Here is a 13,403-nt window from a genome sequence, read left to right as displayed (position 1 = left end):
AAAGAAGTCTTTAACTTTTTATTATTTAGCGTTTGAATTAATCTGAACTAATTGGTATATCAATTAGTGTTAATTAAGGTTAATTTTTTTAATTTGGAAAACCCACTCTCTTTTTGTGTCAGAAGGGTGAAATTGATCCGGTTTTGCCAAGTACAAAGGAAAAGTGATCCGGTTTTAAAAATTTGGACTTTTTTGATATTTCGTGCCAAGTTGAGGGGGTGAAATAATCCTTTATTCGTTCACTTCCCTGTAACACTTTTCAACAATTAAATAACAATAAACGACAGGTCAAGATTATAGTTAGCAGAACTATATATTTTGACTGCAAAATTTCATTACTATATCAAATCAGGTTAATAATTGCTTATGTGACAATGGAAGATTATATGGTTATCCAACATTTTCGTAGTCATATGAGTAATTATTGACATGAATTGCTATAAATTAAGTAACCTCTTGTTATTATAAAAATAAAAGTTCAGTTACTCATATAAAACAAATTGAACAATGGTAATTGTTCTATAAAAATATTTACTTCAGTTTCCGTAGAAAATCTTATTAACTCTACACCAACCTTGCCGCACTCTTTTCGCTGTCCAGGCGAAAAACCGGAGAAATTCAATAAGGCTTAATATATAGTTTAACCCCTGAACTTGTACCCTTTTACCCATCTAACCCCCAAACTTAACGTCTCACCTATCGAACCCCTGAACTTGTTAAATAACCCGATTTGACCCCCGAACTTGATAAATACGTAAACATTAAACCCCTCCGTACACAATTTCTTCTAGAATGTTTCAAGTGACAGGTGGACACGAAGGGTTCAATATTTACATATTTATCAAGTTCAGGGGTCAAATCGGATTATTTAACAAGTTCAGAGGTTCGATAGGTGAGACGTTAAGTTTAAAGGTTAGATGGGTAAAAGGGTACAAGTTCAGGGGTCAAATTATGTATTAAGCCAATTCAATAATGCAAGCACAAAAAGTCACCCCTAACAAAATTCGAAACATGATCACATCCGTTTTTTCCACTTCTGATCTTAATCTCGACGGAGTAACCAATATTACACCCATTACATAGCTCTGAGCATGAAAAATCAGCGTGATACCGATAGCTTGCGCTAGAAGCCACAAACACAATTTATTCGTCAGAGGAAATCCACCAACAACTAAAGCTACCACGCATAGCGATGTAAAAAACGCAATACCATTCCATAGCTGGAAATTAGTGTAATCGTTTGGGTAATTATAGGCTAACACAGAAGTTCCGGCTTGGCATATGTTTGTTTCGGAACAAACAGGACTGCCGCCGGAATTTGTGTACGTTTGTTGCCAAATACCGCCTGGCGGGTTCATTGCAGATTGGAAAGTCATGGTTGCTATTATAGTTGCTACGATCATCAGTGCGCCTCGTGTTTCTTCTAAATCGTATTGTATGTATTTCATGCATTTCTGAAACCATGATTTACGTTTTGATATTTTGACGCAAGTTCGGAGGTGAAAGTGATCGTTTGTTCTTTAAATTAAATCAAAATTCTAACCTTATTCTTTGATTTCCTTTTTTTTATTTTTTAAAAAAAGTCAAGCTTCACTCTTTAAATTAATTTATTTTTTACTTTTTAATTTCAACAACTAAACGATTTTTATATTAAAATTAATACTACCAAAGTGGCCGATGAACATGTCTAGTTATAAAAATAACAGCATCTAAAATTATAATATCTTTAAGTAGTTTAAATTAAGGTGTTAATATCTTGTTATGAGGTCAGCAGACGTCGCTGCTCATATGTTACTTGAAAAATTCTTATATAAATTACATCAATCGCACCATATATAAGTTACCAGAATCAATAAAAGTATAATATATTACCAAACAATTGAATTTTTTTTAATTAAAATGTGTTATATTTTATTAATTTTATCCAGCGATAACGTATTTCAAATAGTCTATATGATAATTTCTTTGGATACTCTTGTTTTCTTATTCTTCATCTTACACCGCCGCACCTTTTTGGCAGTCCAGATAAAAAACCGAAGAAACTCAATTATGCTAGCAAAAATAATCACTCCTAACAAAACTCGAAACAAGAACATTCCTACCTTTTCCATTTTCGATCTCAAGCTCGCCGGAGTAACCAAAATAATGCCAATTACATAGCTCTGAGCTAGAAAAATCAGCGTGATACCGATAGCTTGCGCTAGAAGCCACACACACAATTCATTCGTCAGAGGAAATCCGCTAACGACCAAAGAGACAACGCATAGTGATGCAAAAAAAGCAATACCATTCCATATCAGGAAATAAGTGTATGCGTCGGGGTATGCGTAGGCTAAGACAGAAGTTCCAACTTCGCATATGTTTGTTTCGGAACAAACAGGACCGCCATTGGAATTTGCGAAAGTTTGTTGCCAAACCCCGCCCGGGGGGTTCATTGCAGCTTGGAAAGTCATGGTCGCTATTACAGTTGCTACGATCATCAGTGCGCCTCGTGTTTCTTCTACGTTGTATTGTATGTATTTCATGCATTTCTTAAACCATGTTTTTCGTTTTGATGATGTTTGTCTGGAAACAGACAGTGTTGGTTCTTCGATTGAACTTGTCAGGAGATTGGGATTTAGCTCTACTGATCTTTTAGCACCAACTTCTCTCAGAGTTTCTTGAATTTTAAGATTTTTGAAGACCTTGGAACATTGATCTAGCATATCCAAGGCTGTTAATCCCATTTTATTCATGTAATTCACGCTTTCTTTTACTTGAGGCAATGAAATCAGGTACTTTATCATCTGCAAATAAGGATATCATATACCAATTATAGGATTAGAATATTTCAAACTAGTATATAAATTAAATATTTCAAGTAAAGGTAACTCAATATATATCAATTAAAATTAAGGTGATATGGCAAACTGATTATATTTAATATTGTGACTAGTTCCGACGCGGTTCCAATGATTAAACAATATTTCACTAATTAGTTATTGTATGTTATGACTAATTCCAATGATGGTTCCAATGATTAAACACAACTCTCTCTCAATTAATTATTATATTTAATTATGTTTATACATTGTTTAACTAAGCAGGAGTCATTTTGAAAACCGAATTTGTCCGGTTTCCTGAATAAACCAGATTTTCCGGTTTCATCTTTGAGTTTTAATATCTAATCGGATAGTTGACCATAGTGATCACCGTTTAAAAACATTGGTGATAATCACTAAATACAGCCTGATTGATCAATTAATTATAGTTATAGATAAAAACTACACCTGAAATCGCTCGAGCATGGCAGCTAGATGCAAAACGGTATTTCCATCTCGATTCGATTTGATGATAAACTCATCATCATCCACCATTTCTACCAACAGTTTCAAAGCATCCAATTGGTTAAACTTTACACACAAGTGTAAAACTGTGTCTCCATCATCAATCAGCTCATGAGAAATCGACTCAGGACAACAACTTACCAATTCTCGTACAGCCTCAAGATTGCCTCTCATGGCAGCCAAGTGAAGAGGAATCCTACCTTCTTCATCACAACTCAAACAAACACTTCTGTTTACGGACAACAAAGCTTTAACAATATCCGTATGACCCTCTGCAGAAGCCAAGTGAAGAGGAAAGCGTCGAAGAGAATCGAGCTTCGCAGCCATTCCGGGACATTTTTCAAGAATAGCTAAGGTGAAATCGAGATGGCCGAGTAGACATGATACGTGCAACGGAGTTTCGACGAAAGAAGAAAGTGAGATTTTGTAAAGAATTAGTGGATCTGATCTTACGATTAACGAATTGAACGTTTCTACACAACCTTTCGCTGCTGCTGCGTATAGCATCGATAAATGTTGACTCTCCATTTATGTTTCCTTCTTCTCTGCCCTGCAAAGTGAACATAAAGAAAAAGATGATTTATATGTGTTTACCTAGTCATGATGTTATCACTAGATTACATTTTTTATATTTTTGTTCAGAGTTGAATTTCGGAACTCTTTTGCAAGAACATCTTCATGTTTAAGTTCGTCATTAAAAAAAATTAGACAAATCAGCATTCTTACCACCAGCCAAAAGAAAACATGAAATGATGACAGAATTAAAAAAGAATTGCGTGAGTTATTAGAACATTTCAAAAGTCTAACAGAAGGTATGTCCTGTATTATAGTATATAAATAAATCATAGTATATGTCAATTTACTTCCCTGTAAGACTTTTCAACAATTAAATAACAATAAAATTAAGACAGGTCAAGATTATAGTTAGCTGAACTAGATATTTTGACTGCAAAATTTCATTACTGGTGCATATGTTATCTGGTAAAATCTTTGTACAGCAAATGCATCTACACATATGCTTTTTTTCCTCCAATTTCTAATCAGTAAAGAACATTTAATTCTCATTAAAATATATCACCAATTAATGTGATATTTATCGATTGGTTCATTGCATTAATAATGCCACGTGTCACATAAGTAATGGATGGTTTCATACAACTATATTTGCTCTTTCCATAGTAGAAAGTGTTACCCGTCTCAACAAATCAGCAAGGGTTCTTGAAAGCGCCTGTATTTCCTCTATACGGTATAGTACAGGAACGAAAAGGAGTCGAGGTATTTTGTGAGCTTAAGTGCTCCTTTTTCATCTCCAAACACAAATGGTGCTTCCTGAAATACGCAAATGATCCGTAATGTTAATGTTTCTTCCGTATAAACACAAGTAATCATTTATTGAATAGCTGCATTAATCAACCAGCGTAAAAAAATAAGTTAAAAGAGCATCTTATCAATACGCATGCGCTTTGTGATTCCAAATATTGATTTAATAATAAAACGTGGAGTGCCTATTTTACATGGTTTTGCAATATTTCCACATGATTAATTCAGCCTAAGTGCATAAACACATCATTAATTCAGAGATGTATAGAATTTCATATCTTCCGATCAAACATATATGATAACATAAATTATCAATGCAATCGAAAGTTCAAACTGTTAGACGAGACCTTACCCCTAATTAGTCCTAAATTAAGATGTATAATCTCGTCATGAGAAGTTACTATAGCAAATAAGGCTAATAATTTATGTGACAATGGAAGATTATATGGTTATCCAACATTTTTCTAGTCGCATGAATAATCATTGACATGAATTGCTACAAAGTAACCTCTTGTTATTATAAAAATAAAAGTTCAGTTATATATAAAACAAATTGAACAATGGTAATTGCTCTATAAAAGTATATACTTCAGTTTCCGTAGAAAATCTTATTAACTCTACACCAACCTTGCCGCACTCTTTTCGCTGTCCAGACAAAAAACCGGAGAAATTCAATAATGCAGGCACAAAAAGTCACCCCTAACAAAATTCGAAACATGATCACATCCGCTTTTTCCACTTCTGATCTTAATCTCGACGGAGTAACCAATATTATACCCATTACATAGCTCTGAGCATGAAAAATCAGCGTGATACCGATAGCTTGCGCCAGAAGCCACACACACAATTTATTCGTCAGAGGAAATCCACCAACAACTAAAGCTACCACGCATAGCGATGCAAAAAACGCAATACCATTCCATAGCTGGAAATTAGTGTAATCGTTTGGGTATGTATAGGCTAACACAGAAGTTCCGGCTTGGCATATGTTTGTTTCGGAACAAACAGGACTGCCGCCGGAATTTGTGTACGTTTGTTGCCAAATACCGCCTGGCGGGTTCATTGCAGCTTGGAAAGTCATGGTTGCTATTACAGTTGCAACGATCATCAGTGCGCCTCGTGTTTCTTCTAAATCGTATTGTATGTATTTCATGCATTTCTGAAACCATGATTTACGTTTTGATGATGTTTGTCCGGATACAGTCAGTGCTGTTGTCGGAATCAGAAGGTTGTGATTCAGTTCTACTGCTCTTTTAGCACCAGTTTCTCGTAGAATGTCTCGAATTTCGAGACTTCTGAAGTCTCTGAAACATTGTTCTAGCAGATCCAAGGCTGTTAATCCCATTCTATTCATGGAATTCACATTTTTTTTTACTTTAGATAATGAAATCAGGTACTTTATCATCTGCAAATAAGGATATTGCAAATTATAGGATTAGATATACTCGTGCTTTCTAAAATTTTCCGTACTATTTCAAATTAGTGTAAAATCAAATTTGTATCTTTCTACTATTTTTTTAAATTTTTTATTTCAAGCCAAAGTAACTCAATATTTACTAATTAAACCGATATGACAAACTGTATAAAATGTAGGCTTAATTACTTAAAATACCCCCACCTTGTAACATTTATTCGTTTATACCCTGATCTAGGAAAAAGTTCATTTGTACCCTTTTTTTGATTTTTCATTCTCGTCTCTACCCTAAAGAGCTAATTTGACCTCTTTTTATTTGGAAAAATATTCAAAATGATCCTTTATATTTAGCTTATATTCTAATTAAACATTAATCTTATTAATCATTTATAATGTTTTCATCCTTTAATTAATTTAATTGTTAAAAATTTAAATTTTAGGGTAGAGATGAAATCGAAAAATCAAAAAAATGGTACAAATGAACTTTTTACTACGTGAGGGTATAAACGAAAAAATATTACAAGGTGGGGTTTGTTTAAGTAATTAGGCCTAAAATGTATTTTGAGAGTATATTGCAACATCCGTCATCATAACAGTATATTCTAAGGATGTGCTTCAATCAGAAGTTTGTCATGTCAACTTAATTTGATTGAAAAATATTAATTACTTTGGTATGAAATCAAAGTTTATTAGTTATCAAGTTAAATAATACTATGGAGTTTATGTACCACCCAAACAAATAACTTTAGAATTGTAATGATCAATATCTTTAATTTCGGATCGAAAATTAAACTGATTTTACAAGGGTTCATTAAATTTTATAAATAAAAAGTACCATGATTAATTAAAAAATTAATTATTAAACGTTGTACCTTGAATCGCTTGAGCATGGCCGCTAGATGCAAGACGGTATTACCATCTCGATTAGCTTTACTGATAAACTCATCATCATTGACCATTTCTACCAACAGTTTCAAAGCATCCAGTTGGTTATATTTCACACACAAGTGTAATACTGTATCTTCATCGTCAAGCAACTCATGAAAAATCGACTCAGGACAAGACCTAACCAATTCTCGTATAGCTTCAAGACTGCCTCTCATGGCAGCCAAGTGCAGAGGCATTCTTCCTTCTTCATCACAACTCAAACATACATTTTTGTTTACGGACAACAAAGCTTTAACTATATCAGTATTACCCTCTGCAGAAGCTAAGTGAAGAGGATAGCGTTGCAGAGAATCGAGCTTCGCAGCCATTCCCGGACATTTTTCAAGAATAGCTAAGGTGAAATCGAGATGCCCGAGTAGAGACGATACGTGCAGCGGAGTTTCTGCAAAAGACGAAAGTGAGATTTTATGAAGAATCAGTTGATCTGTTTGGATTAAGGAGTTTAAGGTTTGTATACAGCCTTTCGTTGCGGCTGCGTATAGCATCGATAAATGTTGACTCTCCATATCATTTGTGTTTCTCTGCCCTGCAAATTAAACATACAGAAGAAGATGATTTATATTTGTTTACCTAGTGATGATGTAATTTCTTGATTACATTTTTAATATTTTTGTTCAGAGTTGAATTTCACAACTCTTTTGCAAGAACATATTTATGTTTAAGTTAGTCATTAAAAAATAATTAGATTAATCAGCATTCCTACCACCAGCCAAAAGAAAACAAGAAATGATGACATAATTTAAAACAATTATGTGATCATTTCAAAAATCAACGAAAGGTATGTCAATTCACTATAAGACTTTTCAACAATAAAAGACAGGTCAAGGTTATAGGGGTTTTTGCCCAAATAATTGCCCTATAAAAAACTTAATACCCATATAGTGCCTGGGCCACCAATCACTATGAATCCGCAACCCATACTTGCGGACTCCCCTTAATCTTTAATTGAGGGGAGATTGAAAACCATGTATTGATTCCCACATCTGGGACCACATATGAATTTATTTAATTGCTTCTCACGAGAATCAATTTAATTGATTCCCGCCACTTTCAATAATTTTTTTTTTAAAAAAAATTATGAATTTTTTAAAAAAAAACTCTCCACCTTTTATATTAAGATTTTTAGTATTGTATTTTATTATTTAAAATGTTAGAAAACCGTAATTGTTAAAATTGTTGATTTATTATTTAGTGTTGGTAAAATGGTAGGTATTATTAAAGTTTTTAACACTTCGCAAAACACTTCGGTTTAACTCCAAAGAATACACTCTCAAACAAACTCGACGCTCTCTTTTCTCTCTATGTTTTTTTTTTTACTTAATTATGTGAGTGATGGGAATGAAAAATTGCCATCTTATATAAGAAGCGATCCGCAATTTTTGAATTGCGGATCGCTTCTCGTGGGCCAAAGCCTAGGATTTAAGAGAAGTCTTATATGTGTTACGAGCATCATATGAGATTTCTCTTAAACGTTTTTTTCGATCTTATCCGGTTTTTTTTACAATCAAACCGAAATATTTTGCGAAGTGTTAAAAACTTTAATAATACCTACGTACCATTTTACCAATATGGTTTTCTATCATTTTTAAATAATAAAATAAAATACTAAATTTTTTAATATTTTCCTATATTTGACTAATCCCTAAAATTTTACAGTTACACTAAATTATTTAAATTATAATATCTTTTTTTTTAATTTAAACTAATTTTTAACATTTAACGAATAATTTATATTTAAAATTAAAGTAAATAAAATATTCACTCACCTCTTGTAGTCCTCCGAAAAATATTACGCTGTCCACTTCTAAAATTTCGACGCCTTACTCTGATATTTCCAAATTACAAAATCGCAAATTTAAACCGAAATCTTTTTAAAAATTAATATTTTATTTTTAAAATTTCATAAAAGGTGGAGTGTTTTTTTTAAAAAAAAATATTCATAATTTTTAATTTTTTTTATAGGAAATTGGTTTGGTTCCGATGTCGGAATCAATTAAATTGATTCCCACGTGGGAATCTATATAGGAATCAATTAAATTGATTCCCACGTGGGTATCAAGGGAATCAATTAAATTGATTCCTGTATTGATTCCCACATCTGGGACCAAATGGGATTCAAACTCCCCTTAATCTTTGATTAAGGGGAGTCCGCAAGTATGAGTTGCGGATTCATAGTGAATCCGCAGCTCATACTTGCGGATTGGTGGCGCAGGCACTATTTGGGTATTATGTTTTTATAGGGCAATTATTTGGGCAAAAACCCAAGATTGGGTTAGGGTTATAGTTAGCAGAATTTCATTACTGGTACATATGTTATTTGGTGAATGTATGCATCTACACGCAGAGGGCGGACCTAGGAAGAGCATATTGGGATGGAAGAAGTATATTTTTATTAATTTTAACCACAAATAACGTATTAACATAGTCTAAATGATAATTTCTACAGGTAATCGTGTTTATTTTTTACTCATCTTACACCAACCTAGCCGCACCTTTTTCACGGTCCATACAAGAAACCGGAGCAATTCAATAATGCTAGCAAAACTAAGCACCCCTAACAAAACTCGAAACATGATCACATTCGTTTTTCCCACTTCCGATCTTAATCTTGATGGAGTAACCAATTGTATACCCAATACATAGCTTTGAGCATGAAAAAAAAAGCGTGATACTTATAGCTTGCGCTAGAAGCCACACACATAATTTATTTGTCAGAGGAAATCCACCAATAACTAAAGCGACGACCACGCATAGTGATACAAAAAACGCAATGCCATTCCATAACAGGAAATAAGTGTATGCGTCAGGGTATGTGTACGCTAATACAGAAGTTCCAACTTCGCATATGTTTGTTTTGGAACAAACAGGACCGCTGTTGGAATTTGCAACAGTTTGTTGCCAAACACCGCCGGGTTGGTTCATTGCAGCTTGGAAAGGCATGGTTGCTATTACAGTTGCTACGATCATCGGTGCGCCTCGTGTTTCTTCTATGTTGTATTGTATGTATTTCATGCATTTCTGAAACCATGATTTTTGTTTTCACGGTGTTCGTCTAAGAACAGACAGTGTTGGTTGTTCGATTATACTTGTCGGAAGACTGTGATTCTGCTCTACATCTACTGCTCTTTTAGCACCGGCTTCTCTTAGAGTTTCTCGAATTTCTAGACTTTTGAAGTCCCTGGAACATTGTTCTAGCAGATCCAAGGCTGTCAATCCCATTCTATTCAAGGAATTTATGTTTTCTTTTACTTGAGGTAAGGAAATCAGGTATTTTATCATCTGCAAATAAGGATATAATGAATTATAGGGTTAGATACTATTGTGCTTTCTAAAAAAATTCCATGTATTATTTGGAATTAGTACTATTGTATACAAATTCAGAGCTATGCTGCAAACCCCATTTAGCTAACGAGTGAGCTAATCCGTTTACCGGTTTTCAACACCTTTTTAGTAATTGATACGTGCAGCGGAGTTTCGACTAAAGAAGAAAGCGAGATTTTATAAAGAATCAATTGATCTCTTACAATCAACGAGTTCAAGGTTTGTATACAGCCTTTCGTTGCGGCTGCGTATTTCATCGATAAATGTTGACTCTCCATATCATTTATGTTTCTCTGCCCTGCAAAGTTAACATACAGAAGAAGATAATTTATACGTGTTTACTTTGTGATGATGATGCTATTTCTAGATTACATTTTTTATATATATTTTGTTCAGAGTTGAATTTAACAACTCTTTTGCAAGAAAAGCTCCATGTTTAAGTTTAGTATTCAAAAATAATTAGATCAATTAGCAATTCCTACCACCAGCTAAAAAAAAACATGAATAATGACGCGGACATATATTATTTAATCATTTAACAAGAATTACGTGAACTATTAGAACATTTCAAAAGTCAACAAAAGGTTTGTCTTGTATTATAATGAATCAAATCTGTCATTTCACTTCAGTAGAAGAGTTTTCAACTATTAAATCCATGAAAAATGGCAGGCCAAGATTATAGTTAGCAGAAGTACATATTTGGACTAAAAAAATTCGTTACTGGTGTAGATTTTATCTGGTAAAATTTTGTACAGCAAATCAATCTACACATTGATTTTCTTTTTCCTTCAACTTCTAATTTTCTGCACTAATATTATACAAATGATGCAAAATTTGTCATGAGACTAGCATTTTTTTTATTAGAAATTCTTATAAGCTGGAGAACATACAAAATAAAGATTAAAGTATAAAATAATACAAATTTATAGGTGCAATTAGTTAAACTAGTTGTTTCTGTTGAAGTGGGAATCCCACATTAGTTGTGTGTGTGAATGGACATGTGTTTAAATATTGGTTGGGCACCTCCACTTAACACCAATTGGTTTTAGGGATTTTTAAACAAATACCTATAAAACATCTAAATATTCTCAAAAATACCTTTTGACCAAAATTAGTTAAAATTTACGGTTTGACCAAATATTTTTATAAAAATACTTTTTTTATTTGCAAAAATACGATTTCAGTTTGCTAACGGTTTACTAACGGTTTACCAAAAATCTATTCACTATAAGTTCACTAACGGTTTACTAACAGTCTGCTATAAGTTCACTAACAGTTTCCTAATGGTTTACTATCAGTTTATTTAAAAATCAAATTACTATTTTTCATTTTTTAATTATAGAATGCTAAAATGAATTATTAGCTATTAGTAATCATTGGTTAACCAAACAACAAAAATATTACAGATACACAAGTGAAAAAAAAATTATATAAAAAAATTGAGAGCATCATAAAAACAATAACTATAAAATTTACCAACGGTCAACTTAAGGTTTACTAATAGTATTACTAAAATACGATTTCAGTTTACTAACGGTAGACTAACAGTTTACTAAACATCTATTTACTGTTAGTTCACTAACAGTTTACTAATGGTCAACTATCAGTTTACTTAAAAATCAAATTATTATTTTTTATTTTTAAAATATAAAATGTTAAAATGAATTATTACTTAATTCACTAAAATAATTGGTGTACCACTAGTAAACCATTAGTTAACCAACAATAAAACCATTACAAATATACAAGTGAAAAACAAAATTACATAAAAAATCAAGAGTATCATCAAAACATAATTATAAATTTACCAATGGTTAACTTAAGATTTACTAACGGTATTACTAAAATTAAAATTATTGGTTTACTATTAGTAAACCGTTGGTAAACCAACAATAAAATTATTACAATCATAAATTACAAAATAAGATCACAAAACATAACGATTTCAATTTTTCTCGTTCGGACGAAGACTCCATTTTTTTCCAATTCGGATTTCTCTGTTATAACATCATTGGAACAAAGAGTTTCATTGAGTTGTGACTTCATGCTCTTAATTTTTGCCTACATGAAAGAGTGAGTTAAAGTGAAAGAATGTTAGGCAACCCTTCACTTCAAAGATAGATGCAAAAAGAAGATTCAATTCTCACTTGGACAACCAACCGAGTCAAACGCATAAAAAAAACAAAAAGACAAACTCGATGGAAATACATATAATAAGGTAACTGAATATAATTACAACATCAAATAAAAAGTCATTCCTTCTAATGACATATAACAAGATTTCAATGCGTGTTTTGACAAGCTAAACAACACAATAACAAATTTGCAGAATAGTCAGTCAAAACATTAGCTGCATTTAGGATTGAAAGAATAAAATACATCAAACATGGAATATAATAAATAGATTAAAACATCACTTTAAGCATAATATTTAAAACTTCAGAGCATGATATAATACTAAAAATAGATCATTGCTTAATTAAGAAGTTAATGAAAGTTTGGAAAACCTATGATGTGTAATTTTGAATCTAAATGATCATATGTCCATAAAAAAAATTAAGCACTTGTCAGGCCGCAATGAATATAAGAATAATATTATTTCTTGCCTTTTCAATTATTTGTTTGATTATAAACATTAAGTATTCAACATTGTAGCAGAAACAATAAAACACATCAAACAAATTGTCATTAAATCACACAATCCAAATGCTATTACACATAAAAAAAAACCTAAAAAAGCTTCAATTGATAAAATAACAGCTCAAATACCAAAACGATTTGCAGAAAATTGAAAAAGTTACAATAAATCGGTGACTTCTACAAAATCTATCATAAATCAGTGACTTTAATTATAATTAAATTCTTTCAAATCAATAATACCTGATGTTTATAAGCAGCGGATCAACGACGACGTCATGAAGAAAGCGGAGCAACGGCGGCATCGTAGTAACCAAATCAGACTCAACGACAACTGCGGTGGATGATTCGGGGGATTGGAGGCCTGATTTAGTAACGATTGAACGAAGGAGAAGAAGTTTCTAGGATTTGCTGTTTTTGAAAATAAGATTAGATGA

At 32.4% G+C, this 13,403-nt stretch overlaps 3 protein-coding genes and 1 pseudogene across 4 annotated transcripts; all 4 read right to left on the bottom strand.

The window, feature by feature from the left end:
- Positions 1–956: 956 nt before the first annotated feature.
- On the bottom strand, positions 957–1,460 carry LOC126680744 (uncharacterized). The gene has a single exon (XM_050375925.2). It carries the CDS (start codon positions 1,446–1,448, stop codon positions 957–959), a length of 492 nt encoding a protein of 163 aa, XP_050231882.1. The 5' UTR covers positions 1,449–1,460.
- A 424-nt stretch (positions 1,461–1,884) lies between these two features.
- On the bottom strand, positions 1,885–4,609 carry LOC126681112 (ankyrin repeat-containing protein BDA1-like). The gene is made up of 3 exons (XM_050376495.2): positions 4,519–4,609; positions 3,270–3,876; positions 1,885–2,786 (listed from the first exon to the last, which is right to left on the bottom strand). Exons 2-3 carry the CDS (start codon positions 3,852–3,854, stop codon positions 1,950–1,952), a joined length of 1,422 nt encoding a protein of 473 aa, XP_050232452.1. The 5' UTR covers positions 3,855–3,876; positions 4,519–4,609; the 3' UTR covers positions 1,885–1,949.
- LOC126681114 (ankyrin repeat-containing protein BDA1-like) lies at positions 4,566–7,709 on the bottom strand. 2 transcript variants are annotated; one of them, XM_050376498.2, is made up of 3 exons: positions 6,933–7,709; positions 5,274–6,051; positions 4,566–4,655 (listed from the first exon to the last, which is right to left on the bottom strand). In XM_050376498.2, the coding sequence occupies exons 1-3, from the start codon at positions 7,512–7,514 to the stop codon at positions 4,630–4,632; spliced, it is 1,386 nt and encodes a 461-aa protein (XP_050232455.1). In that variant the 5' UTR covers positions 7,515–7,709; the 3' UTR covers positions 4,566–4,629. The 2 variants fall into 2 exon arrangements, with proteins under 2 accessions (XP_050232455.1, XP_050232454.1); XM_050376497.1 differs by lacking the exon at positions 4,566–4,655 and having other exon boundaries at positions 5,140–6,051.
- A 1,727-nt stretch (positions 7,710–9,436) lies between these two features.
- LOC130015587 (uncharacterized) lies at positions 9,437–10,317 on the bottom strand (annotated as a pseudogene).
- Between the last annotated feature and the right edge of the window lie 3,086 nt (positions 10,318–13,403).

This window comes from Mercurialis annua, linkage group LG5 (assembly GCF_937616625.2).
Source record: "Mercurialis annua linkage group LG5, ddMerAnnu1.2, whole genome shotgun sequence".
Classification (NCBI taxonomy): domain Eukaryota; kingdom Viridiplantae; phylum Streptophyta; class Magnoliopsida; order Malpighiales; family Euphorbiaceae; genus Mercurialis; species Mercurialis annua.
The sequence above is the reverse complement of the archived record's forward strand: the minus strand, read 5'-3'. Positions and strand labels throughout refer to the sequence as shown.

Excerpts from the sequence above, each read along its gene's own strand:
- LOC126680744 (XM_050375925.2), bottom strand. The coding sequence starts at position 1,448 with ATGAAATACATACAATACGATTTAGAAGAAACACGAGGCGCACTGATG.
- LOC126681112 (XM_050376495.2), bottom strand. The coding sequence starts at position 3,854 with ATGGAGAGTCAACATTTATCGATGCTATACGCAGCAGCAGCGAAAGGT. Across the intron at positions 2,787-3,269 it reads CCATGCTCGAGCGATTTCAG|ATGATAAAGTACCTGATTTC; the intron begins GTGTAGTTTTTA and ends CCTTATTTGCAG.
- LOC126681114 (XM_050376497.1), bottom strand. The coding sequence starts at position 7,514 with ATGGAGAGTCAACATTTATCGATGCTATACGCAGCCGCAACGAAAGGC. Across the intron at positions 6,052-6,932 it reads CCATGCTCAAGCGATTCAAG|ATGATAAAGTACCTGATTTC; the intron begins GTACAACGTTTA and ends CCTTATTTGCAG.